At 38.3% G+C, this 23552-nt stretch overlaps 1 protein-coding gene across 1 annotated transcript in view; it reads left to right on the top strand.

Moving 5' to 3' along the window:
- The first annotated feature begins 942 nt into the window (after positions 1 to 942).
- LOC146475698 (putative ATP-dependent DNA helicase HFM1) overlaps positions 943 to 23552 on the top strand; it is a 24705-nt gene continuing 2095 nt past the window's right edge. The window contains exons 1-41 of the mRNA XM_085115350.1: positions 943 to 1102; positions 1506 to 1595; positions 2346 to 2770; positions 3316 to 3423; positions 3885 to 3947; positions 4513 to 4716; positions 5218 to 5369; positions 6010 to 6090; positions 6862 to 7023; positions 7472 to 7518; positions 8514 to 8667; positions 9017 to 9105; positions 9490 to 9533; positions 9674 to 9775; positions 9869 to 9894; positions 10334 to 10453; positions 10785 to 10832; positions 11368 to 11414; positions 11737 to 11870; positions 12054 to 12101; positions 12820 to 12900; positions 13271 to 13362; positions 13708 to 13814; positions 13977 to 14024; positions 14107 to 14170; positions 14892 to 14925; positions 15037 to 15118; positions 15244 to 15290; positions 15764 to 15849; positions 16622 to 16654; positions 17314 to 17364; positions 18129 to 18289; positions 18428 to 18534; positions 18989 to 19050; positions 19311 to 19377; positions 20027 to 20104; positions 20615 to 20673; positions 21095 to 21152; positions 21425 to 21543; positions 22136 to 22370; positions 23456 to 23552. The exon at positions 23456 to 23552 is cut by the window's right edge and continues 747 nt beyond it. Of these exons, the coding sequence (XP_084971476.1) occupies positions 1540 to 1595; positions 2346 to 2770; positions 3316 to 3423; positions 3885 to 3947; positions 4513 to 4716; positions 5218 to 5369; positions 6010 to 6090; positions 6862 to 7023; positions 7472 to 7518; positions 8514 to 8667; positions 9017 to 9105; positions 9490 to 9533; positions 9674 to 9775; positions 9869 to 9894; positions 10334 to 10453; positions 10785 to 10832; positions 11368 to 11414; positions 11737 to 11870; positions 12054 to 12101; positions 12820 to 12900; positions 13271 to 13362; positions 13708 to 13814; positions 13977 to 14024; positions 14107 to 14170; positions 14892 to 14925; positions 15037 to 15118; positions 15244 to 15290; positions 15764 to 15849; positions 16622 to 16654; positions 17314 to 17364; positions 18129 to 18289; positions 18428 to 18534; positions 18989 to 19050; positions 19311 to 19377; positions 20027 to 20104; positions 20615 to 20673; positions 21095 to 21152; positions 21425 to 21543; positions 22136 to 22370; positions 23456 to 23552 (3878 nt within the window). The 5' untranslated portion in view covers positions 943 to 1102; positions 1506 to 1539. The remainder of the gene's footprint in view (positions 1103 to 1505; positions 1596 to 2345; positions 2771 to 3315; positions 3424 to 3884; positions 3948 to 4512; positions 4717 to 5217; positions 5370 to 6009; positions 6091 to 6861; positions 7024 to 7471; positions 7519 to 8513; positions 8668 to 9016; positions 9106 to 9489; positions 9534 to 9673; positions 9776 to 9868; positions 9895 to 10333; positions 10454 to 10784; positions 10833 to 11367; positions 11415 to 11736; positions 11871 to 12053; positions 12102 to 12819; positions 12901 to 13270; positions 13363 to 13707; positions 13815 to 13976; positions 14025 to 14106; positions 14171 to 14891; positions 14926 to 15036; positions 15119 to 15243; positions 15291 to 15763; positions 15850 to 16621; positions 16655 to 17313; positions 17365 to 18128; positions 18290 to 18427; positions 18535 to 18988; positions 19051 to 19310; positions 19378 to 20026; positions 20105 to 20614; positions 20674 to 21094; positions 21153 to 21424; positions 21544 to 22135; positions 22371 to 23455) is intronic.

Below are 23552 nucleotides of genomic sequence, written 5' to 3'. Positions count from 1 at the left end.
TCTTGAATTCTGCTGAGATACTTGTTCTACATGAAATAATTTTATGTAAATTCTTATACTTCACGCTGTTGTATTGTAATCTGTTTTCAACTATACGCTATATTGCCGAAGTTGCTTTGTTGGTCAGCGAGCAAAACATACAGATGCCTAGAAATTGAGCAAAAAAATCAATGGAACAGTTACCGAGCTTCAAAACTTTCAGAATTAAATACACATACAGTCAACATTGATATGTAGGGAAATAATAAATTGTTAATCATTTGTAAGGCCACGATCTCCAGTCATATGTTTTTTTAAGAAAAACCCTTTATTCTCTCATTGTTTTTTATTATTTTTTGGCTGATTCAATCCAATACAAACTGTAGACGTCCAGCATGACTCCAAGTGGTACCCTAAAGCCCCATCTACACGAGCAATTTTTATGTGGCAACTGTATGTGGCAATTTTTATTTGCCCGTGTAGATGGCTCGACAAATATTTGTTGTTAATTTGCGTCAGTAATAATTTCGCACAGCGGGGATGACCATGGAAAGGCAAAAAGCAAGATTGGGCCATGCTGGATGCGCAAATGTTAGGGACTGTGAGACTGGGTTCTACAGATGACGTTGAAAAAATTGTCACATTTTATGTGGCATCTCGTCTACACGGACAATTTTTTTACGTGGCAGTTTTTATTTGCCACATAAAAACTAACACGCCAGCTTTTCAGCAAATGCAGTTGTCACATAAAAATTGGTCATTTCTCATCATCTACACGGGCAAATAAAAATTGCCATATAAAAATTGCTCGTGTAGACGGGGCTAATCGAAACCAGTCGCATGACTCGTGGATTATTTAAAACCGCTAACTAGCCGCTAACTATGAACCACCACCCTACTCCGCATAGTCCAATGTTGTCATGACTGCTGGTGCCGCCCGCGCGCCTACTTTCCCGCCAAAACTAAAATAGCGCACTGCATCAAAAAACAAAGTTTTGCGAGTTTTGAAAGCAAATAATTGATTATTTTCGCTTCGTTTTCTTTGTTATCTCAACTTAAAACGAGCATATGGTGACGAAATTCATAAAAAGTATCACATGGAAAGGAACTTCTTTTGATTTAGGTAAGTAATATGATTGCAGTCTTCGTAAGAATTTTCAAATATCAGTTGACGTTCAAGCCTATCCAATGCAGGTTATCGTGAAGGTTTCTTTATTTTGCTACATACGTTATTTGCTACATTTTGCAGTGACAAGGTTTCTTTATTTTCCTGCATTTCGCTATAATAAACCAAAAGCTTAATTCCTTTTTCTTTTCTTTTTTCCATTGTTTCCTTTCTTTTTTCCATTGTTTCCTTTCACTTGTGTTTGGGGTTTAAGAAAGTTGTCTTCCAACTCCTATCCGTATTCAAATATTCCGTAAAAGCCGAGTACAGTATTTTTATTTTATTCACAGCCTACAAAATTCATGACATTGATTTCTATAATTTCTGGTAATTTCCCGATAAAGCTTTTCTTATATTTCAGTTAATTAAGGCTGTTTTAGCCGCCGGCTCGTCGCATGGAATCAGTGAAACTACAGGCATCACAAGGCCGCCATGTCAAACAAAGTTTTGTGTGAGTACGCCGTGCTTATATACGAGTTTATCATTTCTTACAAATATTCGGTCACAGTTTAAACGCCGTGGGACTGAAATCCCATATGTTTATACTCCGGGGATTTTTTTTTTTAATTATTGAAAGTACATTTGTGTACATACGTATGTTTTTCATCATCTTCGTGTTCAAAACAAATAGCTTACCTGGTGATTCGTACATAAAGTCTTTCTTCACTGTCTGTTAAAACATGGGTGAACAAGCAATACTCAAATTTGCAACTAATCGAGAAAGACTGGCTGTACAGCTAGGTTCTTATACGGTATATTTTTCCAATCTTTGTCATGCAAGCAAGGCCTCATTTCTTCAGGGGATCCATTTTTCTCGTTTTCTGGTTGTTTTACAAAGTGTTCGCTCAAATTGTAACAGTTCCGAGACAATGCGTACTCCTCAAAGGATTCACTGTATGACTGAGAACCAATGTGTTTACCCTATCATAGGGTAAACACATTGGGTATAACAACTCTTTCACTTAGTTTAACCAAAAAGGTGGTAGAATTTTCCTCGTTGTAAATCAAGCCAGCCTTACATTTTTATCTGAAATAGGACCAGGATAGGGTTTCAAACACTGAGTTTTGCTCGTCACACCCTCATCACCTCCACCCTCCTCCCTTATATCTTCTTCTTTGCATCTGAATTAAATAAAATTATAAGCAGAGAACTGTTTGCACGTGTACATAAAATAACACGGTATTAAAACTTTCCTTGCAGACCTCCCTTTAAAGCATCAAACCAACCTGTTCAAATGCCACCTCCATCACCACCAATGTTGGACGAGATACTCTCGCAAATGTCTCAGAGAGACTTGTCTTCCACACAGCTTTTTCGCTCAAACTCCGAGTATTTCGACAATGTGAAGAACAAAAGCTACAGCTCTACAAAAACAGTTGACTTACCATCGTTTAATATCGAAAGAGCCTTTCCCCAAGGTTCTTACAGTAGCCAGCTAGGGAGCCAGAACCGGCATAGCAAGTGGTTAACAGGTGGATCACAGCCTGCTCATTCAACATATTCACAGCCGTCTCTGTTTATTGACGATGAGGATGATTATGAAGATGAAATGGTTATACAAGACTCTCCAGAATTATTCACTCAACAGCCCGACTTGCACCTGGACCATACAGAGAATTTACAAGGTAGAATAAACATTAGTTAACCCTTTAAGCCCTAACAGTAATCAGCATCAAATTTCTCCTTTTGATACCTATGCTTATTCACCCCCTGAGGTAACGAGAATTAAGGTTTTGATCACCTAAGATGAATTTTCTTGATATTTTAATAACTTCTCCCAGTACCTTTATAAGAAAAGCATGGGACAAGATAGGAGTGTTTGTTCTTTGATATTAGTGGTTAAAGGTTTAGCACCTTCTAAAGGGATAGCACACAAGCACAGAATACTTTGCTATGTATCGTGGGGCTCTCACACAGATGGAGGGATAGCAATGCATGCGTATAAATTGTATAAATAAATAATTTTTTAGGTGTTAATTATTAGGTTTTCTTAACTTTACTTAATCTTAGTTGAATAGATTTTACTTTATATTTTTTAGTCTCCCCAATTAGTAGGGCACTTGTGCTGGGCTATCCAGATTTGAGACTTAAATAAAGTTGTTATTATTATTATATAAACAGCGTAGTAGCCTCTACTAAGTTGAAACTAAACTTTATTTCTTTGTATTAGGTCTGACTTTCAATGACTATAACCAGGGAGATGACGAGTTTCACAGATCTTACCAAGTATCAGCTCCACAATACAACTTCCATACGCCAGGACAACTTGTTATCCCAGGTAACAATTAGTAAGACCAGTCGCGTAGATCGGGCAGAGCTTAAATCTATTTGGTCCTCAAAAACAAGAGGGTATGTCTGATCATGTTTCAAACACAGCGAGTCATAGTTTTGATCATATGAAAAGCAGGATTTCTCCGAAATTCGAGAGATTGGAGTCCGGGATGAAAAAATATGAGGAGAAACTTGCTAAAATGCCAAAAACTGAACAGTGAATGAAGATGAAAATCACCATGTGAATCCATATATCAATATGTAAGAGTTACCAACATTAGCATTTTCCCATGAGCGAGGCATGGGGAGGGCCTGTCCACTGCATTATACGCGCGCGGCGGCAACTGACTGCGATTTTGAGTTTTTCTTTAACTGATAGATTATAGTGAGTTTGAGGAGAGCAAGCAACAAAAACTTACTTTTCCTGTTTTTTATTTTATTTTATTTTTTTTTTTTATTGCATTGCAGCTTTTGGAAATGAATCCGATGGCGCAAGTAACGTTATAGGACTCCGATCAGTTAATGAAATACGTATCCTTTAATACTTCAACTTGTTAAGTCTATCTTATTCCTTTCCTTTTACTTTATTTAACGTAAGGGTTCCCATACACATTGTAAACAATCGGTGATAATGTCCCTCTTCAGGCTGAGGAGATAGAGTGAGTCGAGTGGTGGTGGGGGTGGGGGAGGGGCGGGGGAGGAAGATCGGGCATTAGTGAATTGGAAACACACGACAGTTAGACAAGCCGAGAAAAGTTCATTAGAATCAATTTGAGAACCTGGGGGTAGGCTAAACTTTTATGGGCTCGTTTCCCTACCTGAAAAGTGAAAAGCTAGGTCTTATTGTTATATTTACGAAAGGGTGTGGAAGAGAAGCAAAATCGTGCGTTAGCAAATGCACAAACAAGAGACGGGAGTTTTCAACGAAATTTAAGTAACCCAAAGTCAAGATAGAGAACTCAGAAGTACAGAACTCCCCCCACCCCACCCCACCAGCCTTCCTCACATACTCACACTATTTTCTCTCCCTCGTCTCTATGATTCTTAACCACTCTTCTATGATTTTCTGTAAACCTTCCTTAACAACATTGCCAAGCTAATCCATTCCGTTCGGTGTTCAGTAAATTTCCATATTTCAACATCGTGCAGTCTAAAGTGTTTGATGAGGTGATGTACACGGACAAACCAATGGTGGTATGTGCTCCGACTGGGTCTGGTAAAACAGTCATTTTTGAACTGGCTATCATACGACAACTTATGAACAGTGGAAAAGGTGCATCAAACGCTAAAGTTGTCTACAGTAAGTTGTGTATCAGAGTGTGTCGAATGGGGGCAATCCTCATTTAATCTGAATTAGGTACTATTACTACCGTAATAACTTGGTCGGCTGATCCAACAACTTGTTTAAAGAAATGCCTTTCCTGTATAAAAAGGAACCTCGCCTTATGACCACATTTTTGTGGTCAAAACAAAAACTCGGTCTTTTTCTAATCTGAAAACCCATCTCAATAGTATTAATGCCATGAAAGTTATTTGTTACGGCGTATTAGGTATTGTTACGTATTATCGAGATTTTACTGTAGTTGAGTCATTTTCCCTTCCCCTGATTCCACTTCACAAAGCCTAACCATTGCCTGTTGGAACTGAACAAGTTCACTCTACCCCTTCGGTTAAAAAGTTAAAAAGTTTAATTTATAAATGGTAAAGACAAATTGCCATTCCTATCACAGTACCGTACAGCAGTTATTTTCCAGATTACCTATAGAAATTGAATGCCATATTTCCATTTTTGTTTTCCAAGTGGCTCCAATGAAGGCGTTATGCAGTGAGCGTTTCGTGGACTGGAAAACAAAGTTTGAACCATTTGGATTGAAATGTAAAGAAGTGACAGGCGACAGCGAGTTAGACGACTACTATGAACTTCAGAATATCCACATGATTATGACCACACCTGTAAGTTTGATGCTGTGAGGGAAACGTTTTACAGAATTTATTGAGCTAACAAATAATGTAGGTTAAGTGGGGAGGGGGTGCACCATGTGCGGGTTTGAAAAGTTTGTGGACAAATGTAGTCCTAAAACATTGTTCAAGGCATCGTATTTTACCGGCGAGTAGATAAAAATAGAAAAAAGTAAACATATTACATGGAAGAGTACACTGCTTCCCTTTCACCTTGTTATGTGAAAATGCCTTCTGCGATCTCTCGATTAGTATGACGTTAACACAAGATGTAAAAGACCATTGTGCATCCTTGGTTTTGAACTGGAACAAGAACGTAAGAGCCTACATTAGGGAAGTTGTCAAAACTACTATGCTCGAACAGGACCCACCAACTCGCGCAAAATAGATGGTGGTATCTACCTCCCAACAAACTTGTTGTGCCGACCAGTTCCGTTACAGTTCAATGCTGAGCATACGAAAATAGTCTAATCTTCCATTGTACTGAATACTTAACAGTAAGGAAGGAGAACGTTCGATACCATTTACTTCTCTAATATTGGGCAGACTATTATAATTAGAACAACAGACGTTGACGTTTTCCACATTTTATGGTTTTAAAAATTTATTCGCTACTGTTTCTTTATTTCAACAGGAAAAATGGGACAGCATGACTAGAAAATGGAGAGACAACAGATCACTGGTTCAGTCGGTCAGACTGTTTCTTATTGATGAGGTCAGTTACCTTGCACTACAGGCATGACATTTCCGAATTCGTTTTGAAGCCATCTGCGAGGATATGGATTTTCCTCATACCTGAACCTAGCGATTAAGTTTGAGTTACATTCCACTTTAATAATTAAAAACTGGATCATAGGATAATACAATTTCAGAGTTAAGATTAGTTAGTTTAGCGGCCATGGTACATGAGCCATTAGGAAACTTTTGAATTCGGGAGACCAAATTTAAACTTTTAAGAGCCGTTATTTCTTCTCATTGTAACTCTGACCCTGAAGAAGCTTGAAGAAGACTAGTGGTACTACAGTCGAACCTGTATTAAGCGGCACCGTGTTAAGCAGTCAGTTGTCAAAGTACCGAAAATTACTTCCCTTCAGAACAAGTTCATTACTGTAATCCTGACATGTATTAAACGGTCACCTCTATTAAGCGGTCGCCAAGTAATTTGCCCTTTGCCGCAGTGCCAGCCCTGCAATCAGTTTATCATCAGGGTTTACTTGAGTCATTAGACCATACCCCACTAATATGGTAAAATATAGGGGTCCGCAAGAAAAGAAAATATCATTAAGTCTTCAATATTTAGAGACATTTCGTGGCTGTTTTTAATAAACCAGTTATTCTACTCGTGCTTGTTGGATACGAGACGGTTGTAGTGGCTATCTATCATCTTGTATCTAACACGCTGTCGTAGAAAAATTGTTAATTATCAATCAGGAATTTGCAAGGATTACGGTGTTCTAAATACCTAACAGTTTTGAACTGTTTGTAGGTTCATCTCCTTAACGACGATGCACGAGGAGCTACAGTTGAAGCTGTTATTAGTCGCATGAAGACCGTTCAGTCCACCATGACTCGCCAAACCAGTGACAGTCATGATAGAGAGGGAATGAGATTAATAGCCATCTCGGCTACTATACCGAATGTTGAAGATGTAAGTTAAATTTTTTAGCATTAAAGAAATAATAAAGCTACAAGCGGTTGCAAAAAGGTTGAGACATTCTCACTAGTTTTCCAATTTCCTGCAAACAACGTACTCTAAAGGACCAATGAACAATGTTATACACTTCAAGCCCCTCCCTCTCCTCCCCCTTTCAATATTGACGCTTGCTTGGTTGAATGTCATGGCCAATTTTGTTCAACTTTGATAAGGTGGGGGAGGGGAAGGGGAGGGGAGGCGAGGGAATAACGAGTAACACAAAGGTGAGTGTCTAAAAAGGACCCAATAACAGAGAGTGTATGAACTCTTTTTGCAATTGCTTGTAGCTTTAATTTAAAAGGTAACAGTATAATATTTTGTCCACACACACATTAGGTCCATCACTATGAATTATTTGGTCTTTTACCTTGGTTAAGTTGACACGACTTTTTTTAATCAACAGATCGCCGCTTGGCTTGGTGGAATCAACTCTCCAGCATCACACTACAGGTACGAAATTTGCTAAAAAAAAAAAGCTTTCCTTTGGTAATACTGTAAAACGCTGGCAGTTCGCCAAGACTTAGTACCTTCGCTTTATATAACTGAAACAATCGTTGTGCTGACGTGTAGGGAGAGAGACAAACATTCAGTCTTGATGGCTTTGTTTATAAAATCCTTTTACCCTTATATCAAAGAACAAATTCTTCTATCTTGTCCCCACAATTTTCTTATAAGAGTACTTGGGAGAAGTTATTAAAATATCAAGAAAATTCACCTTGGGTGATCACATCCTTAATTCTCATGACCTCAGGGGTTGAATAAGCATTGATATTACAAGGAGAAATTTGATGCTGATCACTCAGTTAGGGCTTAAAGGGTTAATAGCTAATCTCTTACATGTATATCACGTCTTTTGGACCGCTTGCAGCTGGTCTGCGTATCAGCACAAGTACCGTTGTGTTTATATGTGATACACAGCAAGCTGGATACCTTCGCCTGATGAACACCAGCAGTAGACAGTCGGAGCGTCGCGATGCACATTGACTAAACCGTGAGACAAACGATTACCAAAGCTATGATTTCAAACCATGACGAAAGGAATCTTTCATGGCATATTTAATGTTCTTTGAATTTTAAGGCTCTCCCAGACGCTTTTAAGTTGGTAGTAAAGACCATGTCCATTCTAACGGACTGAACAGCCCACATAACTCAACGGGAGTGAGGAGAGGGGAAAACTGGACCGGTACCAGGAGAAAACCTCTTGGAGTAGGGACGAGAACGAACAACAAACTCAACCCACATGTGACACCGAGTCCGAGAATCGAACTTGCGCGACATTGGTGGGAGGCGAGTGCTCTCACCACTGCGCCATCCCTGCTCCCCTTAGTTCTGTTCTATTCCTCGTGTAAAAGAAGGGCGTGTCTACTTAGAAACAATCGTGCTGTTGCTTGTGGTACTGACCTTACTTCCATGTTCTGATCGTACTGTTTCACGTCATTTTACAGTATGGACGATTCTCATAGACCGGTGAAGCTAAGGAAGGTGGTTCTCGGTTTTCCCAAAGGAAATAACTTCTCTGACTTCCGATTTGACTTATCCCTGAACTACAAACTGAGTGGTATTATTCAGACCTACTCCGATAGAAAGCCTACCCTTGTGGTAAGACGAATATAAATATCACTTCAAGCTATTTTAAGAGAGTATTATAATTCACAGTGTACTTAAGATTGACTCATTTGTACCTTCATAAATACATACATCTTTCCAACCTACTCGGATAGAAAGCCTACACTTTTGGTAAGACGAATATAAATACCACTGAAAGCAATTTTAATAGAGTATTTAAATACTCTGTACTTAAAATCGACTCATTCATGTCTCAATAAATTCCTGTCAAGACCCATCGTTTGTTAGTAGACATCAGAGGATTTCCATTGCTGCCATTTCATTGCTGCCAGTGATCGCTAAGGTCCGCTAAGACAACGCCGTTGTTATCCCTTCTTTACAGTTTTGTTCAACACGGAAGAGTACTCAGCAAGCAGCACAGATGCTTGTGAAAGACGCAAGGTTTATCATGAACTCACAACATAGGCAAAGGTACGTGGATAAATTTGTTTTTGTGTGTTTCCTCCTTATTTTGGCTAGATTTTTTGACGTCCAGAGAATAGCTTATATTTCGATGGTGTTTCCAATGTAAATCCCAATAAACAGCTGAACTTGTCAAGTATGCCGCCACTTTGACATTAGGGACCTTTAGGTCCGAGATTCTTTCAAATTTCAAAACAGTTACGTTCCCAGAACTCTCACATCTTCCCGTTATTTACGCAGATGATAAGGAGACCCTAGAAACAAGATTGGTGTGACAAGTGATTGTCTAAAGCACGCGAACTAGGTTTGAAAAGTCGTACTCGTACTCAAATGTAAAGTTCCTATTATTGTAAGCAAGCTCTATCAATTTTTGTTTGATTTTCTCTTATTAAGGCTTCAGCGGACAGCGAACTCCCTACACGATTCTAAGCTAAGAGGTGAGTTCCGCAATGTAAAGTAAATTGCTGCAGCGTAAGCCACTTAAGCTCCCGTTTGTAACACGGTTAAGAACATAGCCCTGACTACAGACGTAGACTGGCTTGTTTTTCATTGATTTGTCTTTGTGTGTATCTTTTAGAGCTGGTGATATGTGGGATTGGTTATCACCATGCAGGACTAGATCCTACTGACAGGCGAAATATTGAGGCAATGTTCATCAAGGGAGACATACCTGTATTGTGTAAGTATAATCGGTGTTCTCATGCTTTACTTGTCCGCTTTATTATTTTCTTTTTTTCTCCAAATTAAACCTTGATTTTTCGTTCAATTGCAGTTGCCACCAGCACTCTTGCCGTGGGGGTAAGTAGTTTCCCAGACTAGTTCTTTTTCGTAAATTAGCTACTATATGCAAAAGGTTTTCTCATAATCAAGTTATATTTTTGTTACTAGTTTGATGTATTTAGATCTGTCTTCTGTTCGTCTTAAATGTTTAGTTTACTGGGCAAGCCCCCAAGATGAGCTTATCGAACTCATGGGGCAAACTGTATTTAAATATGTATACAATAATAATAATAATAATAATAATAATAATAATAATAATAATGATGATGATGATGATGATGATAAAACATGCAGAGGTTGGTGTTGTTTGGGTCTCTTATGATATATGTGGGAAGAAACAAGCAAAGAATTTTACATGAACCTTTATCTTTGTGTTATAAACTAGAATTGAAAACTTGTTTTAATTTTCATTTTAGTTTTTAGAATCATGTCTCTTTCAAAGCTAATCTGTTTTCAGGTGAATCTTCCCGCGCATCTTGTTATAATCAAGTCAACCGCACATTACGTGATGGGAGTGTTTCAAGAGTATTCTGAAACGCAAATTCTACAGATGATAGGGCGAGCTGGACGACCTCAGGTGTATATACATTTAAAACGGATTTATTTGGAAATTATGCTACGATTTCAGCAAGCTAAAACAACTAAAAATTATCAACAGATAATTGCAATTGTAGTGCTGTGCTCGGTAATAAGTTGTTTTGTCGCTTTGTTCGATTTGTTTTGATGGTTTGTTTCACACCACAACTAAAGGCCCATGAACAATGTCTAGCTAGTAGTAGCGCTATACTGAACAATGAACACTGACCTACTGAAATTTAACCTGAGAATATTAATCTCTTTGTGAATGCCACCCAAAGAGGACAAATGTCAGAACTATTTAACTTTTTTTTTTGTTTTTTTGTTTTTAGTTTGATACCTCTGCCACTGCTGTCATTTTAACAACGAACGCTAACAAGGTTCGTCAAATAGTCTAATAATTCTTGTATTTACCATAAATCCTCTAGTATATCCCCTGGGGGCTTATTAATTTCAAGCACGTTTTTGTTTTGTTTTTGTTTTTTTTTTTGGGGGGGGGGGGGTTAAGACAAAGGGGGATGATTATTCGATTTAGCGAAATGCAGTACCAACAAAGAAAAGGATGAAACAGACTAGAGTTACGGTAGAGTAAAAGTAGTGTGGAATGAGATGTCTAACGCTTGAGCAAAGGCCCCTTGTACCATTATCTTACGGTAATCATTATAATGCCATCTGCTCTGAATTAATTTGGTTGTGAAGGAAAGGGGGGGAGTGGAGGAGGCAAGAGAGGGGGTTTAACGACTTTCTTCCTCCAAAAATGGGTGGAGGTTAGAGAGGGGGGCTTAATAGAGGATTTACGGTAGTATGATACTTATTGTTATACATTGTTTCACTGGTAATGTTCCCATATGTAATCTTCAAGTTTGTATTGTTCACTTTTCAGTTCTGCGCTTGTTTATTTTTAAATGTTTGCAGGGAAAGTACACTGGTCTACTTGAAGGAACCCAAAAGTTGGAGAGCAGGTTAGTTATGGAGAAAGAAAGGGTTGTCACGTTGCACCGGTTTTTGTCTTACTCTCTGCAGACAGCAGTTTATCCCTTATTTTCTCATAGAGATAAATGTAATAAATGATGCTATGGGGCGTCTGTTGCGGTAGATTTGTTGCTTACTTTGTTCCTTTCCTCGGAATTATTGGAATTGAAAGTTTTAGTCATTTTCCTCCTTACGGAAATCTAAAATTAATGGGTGCCCCTTTTATATGTAACGCAGAATCGAGTTGCAATGCCTTTGAATAACTTCAGCTCGATGGCGTAGTTTTGATTGGTAATACTATTATTTTACCAGCCTGCACCATCATCTAATCGAGCATTTGAATGCAGAAATTGTTCTCAATACCATCACGGATGTATCTATTGCGTTGGAATGGCTCAAGTCTACTTTCCTGTACATACGAATACTCCAAAACCCTACCTACTATGGTGAGTTAAACAATGTTACAAAAGAAATCTATCGTTAACACATCCAAGCTATAATTATATTAATAAAAATGACTATCAAGTAAAAATAACGATGCATTTTAATATTTTTAAACCTCTGTTTTCATTCATTGAGGGTACACGCATGCTTCATACTTTTTCATATAATTGCCTATTGATTTCTAGGGATACCTGAAGGACTTGAGAAAGAAAGTTTGGAACAGAAGCTACAAGGTAACTTAATGAGACTCATGATCAGTTATATTTGAAATGTTTGGACGTACCGTTTTTGGGAGAAAGACACGTCGATAGTTTAAATTTTGTAGTTTATTGTTGTCGTTTTTTTTTCTTTGTCTCTTGTAATACCTTGTAAGTATATACTACTTTAAGATCATTGGTTAAATTATCTTCAGGGACTCAAATATTTCCTTTACGGTCGGACGCATACACGTGACATTAAATGAATACAGCCAACTCTCTCCAAGTGGACACTACTATAAGCCGAACAAGCTGATGTGACTCGGGTGACTCGGCCAAATTTCACTTGTTTGACTTTAACTAAGTTTTCTTTCAGGTAGACTCCTCTTTAAATACAAAATTTTGAGGAAAGGGAGGGGAGTCTGTACGACCTACATACCAACGGTGAACCTTATTATGACGGGGACGACCGACTGTACAGTATTGTTCTTGAATTATTAAATAACCTTGCAGCAGAAACGCAGTGGTTTGAGCATCCTACGGGTGTACGGAGGGTAACAGGTTGTCAGGGACTCAGGGTTTGTCTTTGTTCCATGCTCGTAACGTGCTGAACATCCTATTTTTGTTATCTCTTACCAATTGTTTGTCAACCAATGTTAATGTGTAGGGTAATAAGGGGGAGGGGGGGGGGGTGGCCCGCTTGCCTGTCACGCCTCTTTAGTAGTGTGTAATTGCGATTTTCTTGTTTTAAAAGACTTTTGTTTGAAGAGCCTAAACACGCTGGAAAAAGCGGGCCTCATAAAGATGGATGATGGATATGATCTGAAGCCCACGGGTAAGTGATTACCATCGCAGCTGAAAAACAACATCCAGCCACAGTGGTGGTTCAAAGCCAGTAGGCATGCACCTTTCAAAAGCTCTATTTTCACGGGACCCAGATAACCTGCAGCTGCATTGTTTGTTGTGTCTAGGCGCATTGTTCTGTTGTTCGTTCTTTTGTCCTCTCGACCAGTAATGTGAGACGTTGCAAACGGTGCAGGTCGCCCCTTCAAAGCAGGTGTTTTGTCATACTTCCATAACTTTGTAACTGCTGGTATAAGTTGCTTCGCATGCAACTACAATGATCGTGAAAGTAGTTTATATTTCCCCTGGGGCAGTTCAAGGATATGATGTTTCATGCATGCACTATCTCTTTCTTTTGGTAGAGGCGGGTCGTCTAATGGCCAGATACTGCATTGCTTATGATTCCATGGAACAATTTCTTACAATCAAAGGAAAAGAAAGTCTCAGTGATATGGTAAGAAGCTTTTTGAAAAAACTCTCAGAAAAACATACGCCTAATGTTATATTACTTTCCTTTCGAAAACTGGAATCAAACAAGAGCAAGTCGTTTAGGGCAGTAACACAGGGGGCAACTATGAGCTCGAGAGTTTGAACCCTTTCAAAGCTTGTTGTCTCTTTTCAGTCTTCCTTAACCCTCGCCAGGTCTTTTCACTCCTTGTCAAAACTCGTCTACTCTCCTTAAATAATTCTAGGTTTATTGCAACGTTCATAGGCGAGGTCTGATCTGATGCCAATAATTGCGTAGAAAAAGACCAATGACAACCATCACCTTCTGAAATCTTTTTGCACTTATTTTTAGGTTGAGTTAGTGTCCAAATGCAAGGAATTTTCCGACGTCAAGCTACGTGTGAATGAAAAACGAGCACTGAATGTTCTTAACAAGGACAAGAACCAGCAGACTATAAGGTAAACGGAATTCCTTTTCCTTTACCTTTTTCGTTGAATTCATTCATTATAACTGACACGTGTAAGGAATGCCTCTGCCTGGCAACGTTCTGTTTGACTTAAGTTAAAAAAACGTAAAGTTTATAAGTCTCCCATTTTTCTGTCCATTTTATTCGTGGTTAGGTTTCCAATCACAGGAAGAATCAAGACAACGGATCAGAAAGTGAATTGGTACGTTTTTTCGCTAATTCCTTTTACCTACTAAAAAAAATACAAACTCATAAATTAACATCATTTTTGTTCTCAAAACCAGCCTCATTCAAGCGACGCTTGGTTGCCTAACTATTGCTGAATTTTCCTTGAGTCAAGATGTTACGGTCAGTGCTGTCAATCTATATATTAACTGAGCATATTTGGCTGATTGAGGGTAAGAGGGCTGTCATTGCCCACGTCTTGAATTTCAAGACTACATCCCTACTTAGATGACTTGAATCACACTCAAAAATCAACTGTCATAGTGGTGGCGTGTTAGTTATGACGTCACATGAAGTGAAATTACGTCCCGATTTTAAAAAATCCGCCACCTTGGATTCGACTGTTGGACCTTTTGGGTTTTATAAATGCTCTCTATGTCGTTTACTTCAAAATAGCCCGAGAAAACGGACACAGTTACTTGACGCTACTATCGACGTTGCTTTCTGATAAATGGACGCAAGGAATTAACTTCAACACTCTGACCTATTGCTAAGAATCTTGATTTAAGTTGAGATTACAATTAAATCAAATCCATTCATGGTCTGGATCGAAGTACTGTCCACATCTGGTCAATGTGGTCAATGTGTCAATACTTTCGTTATTTATATGACTTGGCTTTCTTTGGCATTGGTAAATTGTACAGTACAATTGTTTTTTTACTTTCGACAGCACAGGCATAATTTTTACGTCTTTTTCTTCTTTCTATTTCTCTTTGTTTTTCTTTTTCATTCTTCAAACACGTCTTCAGACATTGAAAGAAATAGTTTTAATATTTATTTTATTTATTTATTTATTTATTTATTTATTTATTTATTTATTTATTTATTTACTCATTTGTTTTAGAAAATCTTCCGCGCTGGCCAAAGAATCACAAGATGTAAGTAAATACTAGTTGTTAATTATTGCTATATTATCTAACCTACTTCACTTTATTTCACCTCAAAAAGAATATTTTACGTATGGTAATTGTTTATTCCTTCTTTCTCAGGTTTTTCCGAGCTCCAAATGTTGAGAGATAACTTCGTGTCGCTACAGAATTCGCTTTTCCTTGCAAAGTGTATGAAAGCCAGGTAATTTGGGCACTACTTTTAAAAGTGTACATATATCATTTCATACGGAAATAATAACGTGCGCAATGCGAAATATGTATCATCTCATTAAACATTTGCAGATCATGTGTTTCTATTCTTGGCAGGTTATGGGAGAATTCCAAGTTTGTTTCAAGGCAACTGGAGAAAATTGGTATTTTTCCTTATTTCTCGCACTTTTCATAAACAATTTCATTTATTTATTTATTTATTTATTTATTTATTTATTTATTTATTTATCGACGTTTCGTCAAATGCACGAGCTAAAAGCTCGTCCAAGATACGTAAGTACAACATGGCGGAGGTATAAAATCACCGATAATTTGTTCTTAACAATCAAGATAAACCAAACTGCTTTGAAACAAAAAAGAAGAAGGAACTTGAACGCTCAGTCGCCAAAGATATCTCTGTGATGCAGCATTTTGTTTAGAAAGTGTTGATTAGGCTCGATTACCAGCCGCTGTTCGGGAAGCCGGACCCGAGGGAGCAGCGGAAATCGAGCCTAGCTAGTGATCGTACTCAGTAAAACAAGGGGTTTACTTCTATTTCGTATTTATTTATTTATTTATTTATTTATTTATTTTTATTTATTTCTCTTAAACTAATTTGTGTTGGTTTTGTTGTTAGGACCTAGCTTATCGACTATGATGGTCAACGCTGGCTTAACAACCTTCAAGAAAATTGAGGAAACAAATCCCCGAGAAATAGAAATGGTACGATCATACTAATCGTAGCACGGTCCAGAGCAAGAGAGGTTAATCCTTGAAAAGGTTCCCAATTATTGCACCATGGTTTTTAGCTCTTGAGAAATTTTACCGATGATTTTCGCCCTTGCCTCAAAAATGTCCAGTAGTTCCCGAACATTGACGGACTAACCCCGATCATTGTACGGGATATTTCACCAACAACCTCCAGCTGTATAATAAATACCGTAAAAGCTATGTTAAACCCCCTCTCTCTATTTACCCCTCCCCCCCCCCGCGCCTCCCTCTAATAAGCCCCCAGTTTGGAAGTGGTCATAAAATTTCCCTCTCTAATACTTCCCCCACCCCCCTCCCCTTTTGGGACAAGAGATTTTGTTTTTCGTCCCTCCTATTCCCTATTACGAAATCCACTTCATGCGGCCCAGTTGGTTTGTTTTTGAACAAATATACACTCAAATGCATAACAACGTTGGCTGTTCTTTATTAACATGAGGTTTGCCTTTTCCACCGTTAAAAGTTTACTCAGAGTCGATTGAATGATGTAAACTAATTTTTTCATTAAACTTCGACAAGCTCTTATAAATATACATGTTTTATGGTAAACTTTTTTTTATAACATACCGCGCGCATGCTTCCCCATCTGCTTTTTTGAACACGCCATCGGATGGACGCACGGTCGTGCGTATGTTGAGAAATGTACCATGTTGACGCCAATAGGAATTAGATTAGGAAGCACGCGTGCTATGTTATAATCATATATTTCTTACTGTTTTCTTTTCAGATTGTGAACCGCCATCCACCATTCGGAACCCAGGTATAAGAATACACAGCAATTCCCAACTGTTTATGCATATGAAGGAGTTCATATTAAAGCGAATTTCTTCTGTTCTTGGTGAATTGCGTTCTAAACTAACATACATTCAATCTAGTGCAACGAAAAAAGTCATGACTGTTAAGTTGACTGATTGTATAACTTGTATAATATACTCATAACCGCAAAGAATTGGGAGTTTTTCTAAAATCTTATTGCTTCCCGCCCCAGGGTATGTGGCGCAATAAACCTTTTCCACCTTTCTTGAAAAACTTACCTCAGGGTATGTGACGTTATAAACCTTTTCCACTTTTCTTGAAAAACTAACCCCAGGGTATGTGACATAATAAACCTTCACCATCTTTCTTAAAAAACTTACCCCAGGGTATGTGACGCAATAAACCTTCACCACCTATCTTGAAAAACTTATTGTTTTAAAAGAAACTGTACAATTTTTTTCCTATCTTGTTATCCATTGAGTATAACTGGCATTTTATCATGTTGTTAGAGAATATTATAGAGCAGTTATTTCATGAAATTTCTTTGTACGACAAGTCAGTCATTTTGGCGCTGTGTGTCTTCGGTGGGCTACGAGATCGTATATACGACTTAATTTATAGCTTACAGTGGTGCTCACAAGTGTTATAATTACGCTTGTTTAGATTCGCGAAGCAGCTTCAAGTCTACCAAAATATGAGTTGTCTGTTGAACAGGTAAGTGAGGTATAGAGAATAACATCTTGAAAAACCTTGGTTGATATTCAGAAATGTTAGTGGTGGGACTTTGGATGTGAAGGCTGGTTAGTCCAGCTGTGGTCGTCTTGCCATAGACAAGAAACCTTGATCCACGTTGCACCTCCTCATCCAGATAATTATTAACATGGGTAGCAGCAAACGGTTAGATAACCTGACAAAAGGAGGGTGCAGGGGGAAGGGGATGTGAGCCTACAATGGACAAGCATCCAATCAAGGGGAGGGGGGTGTAGTGATGCTCCTTGTGGTGCTCTGACTTTAAGGCAATTGCTTCATCTCTTAGAATTTGACTCATTTACTCTTGTTTCATTTTAACTCATCTTACTGAGCTAACAGGTGCTATCTTAATTTTTTAAATTAGATGCGTATGCTCTGGCACAAGTATTAGCAAAGCCGCCCCTTTTTTTAATACAAGCGACCGCCCGGACAGTCCTTTCCACTAGTACAGTCAGTAGACCTGCACTTTCAAAAGCTCTATTTTCACTGGATTTTAATAACCTGTAGCTGCATTGTTTTTTAGGGATGGGAGCTTTGTTCTGTTGTCCTCTCGAACTACCATGTAAGAAGTTGCAAATGGTGCAGGTCGCCCCAGAACGGTTACAAAATACAGGTTATCATTATCCTCTCAAAAAAGGGTCATAGAGGGCTATGAAATTTCATTGCATAGCCTTTTACGTCACTTCACTGACGAAACAATTAACAATTTTCTTGTGTGCTTTGTACAGTCTGGAAGACACCAGCCCAATCGCGCAGAGATAGTTGTGACGATAACCATGACGAACTACATCAAGCGAAGAGAGACGATTGGTTCACAAAGAAACATTCACTTTTGCCTTCTGTTGATTGGTGATGCGGAGAACAAAGTTGTCCTCAAACAAAGATTAGGGTAATGTAATGGAATTTGTGCTCATGTTGTAACCATACTGTTGTATCTTTATTTCGAATTAAATCACACAAACTGATATGTTAAGAATAAAATACTGTACAGATTTACAATAACTGTTCTTATCATCATTTTGACCAGGGACGCAGTGTTCATGAAGGAGGGATATTGGAGCAAGCGAGTGGATGTACAGCGAGCACATGTCCAGTCAACAGAACTTAATATCAACCTCGTCAGTCAAGACTATGGTATCAATATACTACAAATAATAAGAGTATCAATCATAGAATGGGGATGCAAATGTGTGCATGTTTGCCTTGCTGTGCATCTTTGCAAGCCTGCCGCAGGTGTAATAAGAAAAAATGTGTTAGCTACCTTTTTGCCTCTGAAGTAGCACTCATTAACATAAATAGGCCTTCGTTTTGCACACTTTTGATATCAAAAGGAATAAAGTTTGGCTGTATTCTCTTTTACTGTGTACACCTTGTTGAATGGCTTGTGGTATATTATGGTATATTCTGAATGCTGAACTGGGTCTGACTGAGTCAGTTTAGAGAAGAAGGGATTATTTGGACGGTAAAGGATGTAAAATGAACGTCAAAAAAGAGGTGTCTTCTGGGCTTCCTAACAGTACAGTACGTCATTTATTTTGAAGTAAGGATGTCTAAGACGAACGGAATGCGTTTGTTTTTTCTTTGGCAGTTGGTTTGGATGTGAGTACTACCTATTCACCTTACTACACTGGAGGCCATTCATACCTCACCGTGAGTATATTTAGTAAATTAGGCGCCTTCGTATAGTGTGGAGAAATGTTTCAAATTCATCGACAGCCTTCGTTCGTATTTAAGAGCTTTTCTGTAGTGTGTATAAACGCCGCTCTTTCGCAAATGTAGAATCTCATCAACATACTTTGTTCGGTTTTCCTTTGTTGTTGTTGTTGTTGTTTTGTTTTGTTTTCTAATTTATGTCTCAAACTTGGTTCATCCTTATGTTTTTTTTTTGTTTTGTTTTTGTTTTTTTATAGATAAAGAGAGAACCACGATTAATTACTCCACAAAACTCAAGAAGAGTTGCGTCCAATTCAAATACAGGTACGCCTACTACAAATCCAGAGGGGGATTTCTCCAAAAGAAATTATTTGATTAACCTTGCAAATTCCTTAAATATGTAGCAAATTTTGGGGCTCAAAATTTTGCACCAAATTTGAAAGACACGACACAGTGGGTGCGGCAACTCAACACTGCCTATAGTAACTATTGTGTCCTCGTAACCACTAACACGACCACCAAAGATGTACATTCCAAGCAGTCTCTTTCTTTTTTCCTAACTGTAGGGCGAGCTTGCAGAATTTCTACGTTTCCGCTTACGTGTTGGATCTGCGGTCTAGTGACGATCGACCTCGGGCTTTTTTCATAATCAACAAATCTAATCGATTAGTTATTTTTTTAATGCTTCAATCCATACTCCTTACACAGTATTATTACTATTAACGCCATAAAGATCTGTGTTATCTTAGAGCTGGTAACTGAAATCCAAGGAGAAATATCCTTTTCACTCGTAGCCTCAAAGCAGAGGGGCCACTGTACCATGGCATGGTTCTTATACACATCAATCAGTCAATTGACCATCCTTTATTTATACACGCTTAGTAGTATGGTAGTATAGTATTATGATGATATATAAATCCTGGTGTACCTTTGTCAGAGCTTATGAACTGACACTGCTGTTTATACCAATTAGAAAAAACATGCTCCGCTACAAAGAAATCCGATGCGCCTAGAGTTCCTTGTAGTCACCGCTGTTTCAGTAAAGAAATATATCCTTTGAAGACAACAGAACTGTACAACTGATCACAAAGTAACAGCAGATGGAAAAGGGAACATGCCATAGTGGCAGTCCACAACAAGGCTCTCTTTTCACTCATTGGTATTCCAGTCAAAATAGAACCTCAGAGGGAACCCTCGTAGACACTGCAGATTAGTCGTTAATACTGGTGGTAATAGAGGGGGTAATGATTATTTGGTATAATATTTACATGCACTTGATAAATGTTCATATTTAAGTAGAAACTGGTTATGAATGTGCATGTATTTACATGCAAGTTTATTTCTTAGCTGGAGCAAAGGCTCTTGACCTTCCCATTATAGACAGTCAAATATATAGTTCATACTAGTATTAGAATTAAGGACGGTGGACCTACAATGGAACAATATAATCACTAGAAAAAAGTCTCAAATACGTTTACGATCAACTGAAGGTCACCCTGTTACAGCAAACATCACAATCATTATATCGTAATGTATTCAACTTCCTTAATATAACGCACATGTGGTCATGATTGCTGCAAGCAAGGTGTTATTTCAAAGGCCAAGAGAAAGAAACCAGTGGTAAGCTTGGGACTATTTTTTTCTGCCATGTTTGATTATGTTTGAATTAGTTAAACTTGATGGTATGTGAACACTTGATTCTAAACTTAATGCCAATAGGCAGAAGAGCGACTTTCGATTGAATGTCGGAAGGAATTCGCGTTTGCTTTAGTTTCACTTTACTACGTTCTGTGATTGGTTGGCAAAATTCCGGCCACTTTCTTAACCAGTAAGAACAAAGTGAAAACCAATCGTGCCTTTCCTGTGAGCGTTTTCCGGGGCTTGACGCCGGTTACGTGATTTGCTTCGAATTATGATTAATGCAAGTTCGGATTGACCAGAGTAATTACCATGGTTCTGCCATGATTTCACTGCATTGAAAACGACTCTATTATAATGAAAACCATTATCTTTGATTAGCTTACCGACGATTTCCCTTTAGATTGAACAGACTAAAGAAGCAACTCGTTTACCTTCACAGTCTACGCCAAGCGGTAAAGGTAACTCGTAGATTAACGGCTAACCACTTTTTTTTCACTAAAATTCTCTCTTTACAGGTGTCTAATTAATATTAGGTCCGACAAACACCCCATTACCTTTATTTAATGCGTTTCTTCCCAACATTAACTCGCGTGATATAGCAATGGTACCGTCCAAGGCAGATAGACGCCATACTGAAGTTTCGCTCTGCTAAACAAACTCGAAGATAAGATGCTGGTAAGAGAACAACAAAACTTTATGTTTACGTACTTTTGCTTTCGATGTCTTACAGATCAAACAGCCAGAAAGAATGCAGAAGCAGAAGATCAGAATCATATGGATTCCTTTCTAAGGAATCTTCACCATAGGACTCAAGCGATACCTGGAACGCCTGCTGCTAAACGCTTGAAGGTACTCCTCTCTTACTGTGCAGGTTGGGAAAATAAATGGTTGAGGAAACGGGAGAAAAAGTGGGGTGGAGTTATGCAATATTACATACTTTTTTGAAAACTTGATCATTGTATAACTAAATTCCAGGGATTTGATTGGCTTAGCGGCCATGATAAATGAGCTATTATACCATGCCCGAGAGATAGCGACCATTAAATTGTCTTCTGGTTGTTCTTGTAAAACAAAATCAGCAAGATCGAGCAATATTTCTTCGTTGTTTTTAATAAAACAATTGTTCCACTAACGCTTGTTGCATATGAGATGATTATAGCCAACTCGGCCCTACGCGCCTCGTTGGCTATCTATCATCACATATCCAACTCGCGCTCGTGGAATAATTGTTCAATATGATACAAAAGCAAAATCGAATAGAGGCAGAAGCTGCCGAAGAATCTCTGGGGGACAAGGGAAGAAAAAAGACGATTCCAACCACAACCAAAAGATTCTGTTGCTGTTTTTGTTGTTGTTGTTGTTGTAGTTTGTTTGTTTGTTTGTTTGTTTGTTTGTTTTCAAAATATATACTGTAATCACTGGAGCACATTTTTCTTTTAAGATGTCAACCCCTGAAGCTCGGAGTACCGATTTCGTGGATCTAACTCTCGATGAAAGATTTGGTTATACCCGAAAGACTCCTTACAACCATCAGGTCGATGGATGTCAAGTGAAGAACGAGATTGATGAGTCTGTGACAAAAAGCAATCCTGGAGGAAGCTGGGAAGAAATTTACTGGCACAAAAGACACGTGGAAAAACAACAGGAACTGGCAGAAGATTTAATGAACGATGAGGGTACATCTGTGACGTGTTTCTTACATTTTACCCATTACCTAAGGCTTTAAGTAGAATACATACTGCAACAGCTTGGGACTGATAAAAACGCTGGTGGCATCCACTTACTTTCATAAAAAATGATGATTTACAAATGTGATTACAAGTGGTGTTCATGTTTGTTTTGCTTGTTTTTTTACTGTTCTTTTAGAGTCATTGTGCCTTAGAGTAACCGACGTTTAATTTCTCCTTCTACTAACACTGCTCAATCAAACATAAAGGTCGTGAGAAAAAAGGATATGATCAACAAGTGAAAAAGATCCTGATTTTTACACAAATTCTCCTCATCGGTACCATAGGAAATGTATGGAGAACAGTGTGAAATGTTGCATGCTGGTGTTAGTGTTTAATAACGGTAATTGAACTGAGTGGAGTGCAATTTGGTCTGAAATCAAACGCGTGATTTCAAAATCAAACGAGCGCGCAGCGCGAGTTTGAGTTGAAATCACAAGTATGATTTCAGACGAAAATTGCACGACACAAACTTCAATTACCACTTTATTTTCACCTATTTTGAAATCACAGAGCATCATTGTCAATATTAATATTCTATTTTTGTTACTTTATTTCCATTTTGATGGGCTAAAGAAAGGATGCGATTTAGAGCAAAAAATGGTGCAATTTGGGAATAAATCGCACTGTTGAGAGCGAATCAGATTGCAAGGATCGCCAGTGATTTCAAAGTGGGTGTAATAAAAGGGTAAACACAATTAAAAGTATATAACCGTCTCGCCACTGAAATGAACATCCTCAGAAAAAAAAGAAAACTTTATTTGAAACGCACGTAGTATATTATTATTAACAAAAACCATAATTTCCAATATATTCGTTGTCCAGAATCATCATCACCATCATCATCATTATCATCGGCGTGGTTTTCATCATCATCATCATCATCATCATCATCATCATCATCCCACTCACTTCCGTCAATGGAGGCTGTGCCATATTGTAAGCAGGTTTATCCCAATCGTCGATTAGTTATGATGACATAATCCATCTCTTGTTCAAAACCATCAATTATACTCCTTGCCTTATTTCATTAGATTGCTTTGATGACGAGCTGCCTTGCTTTAGTGTTGATGAGTTGTGGAATGATAACGACCTAGCCTTGACCCCGAGCGATCATGCCTCTTTTGCCGG

Source organism: Pavona decussata, unplaced genomic scaffold (assembly GCF_977016875.1).
Source record: "Pavona decussata unplaced genomic scaffold, jaPavDecu1.1 SCAFFOLD_83, whole genome shotgun sequence".
NCBI classification, from domain to species: domain Eukaryota; kingdom Metazoa; phylum Cnidaria; class Anthozoa; order Scleractinia; family Agariciidae; genus Pavona; species Pavona decussata.
Note: the sequence above shows the minus strand (reverse complement) of the source record. Positions and strands in the feature narration are given on the sequence as shown.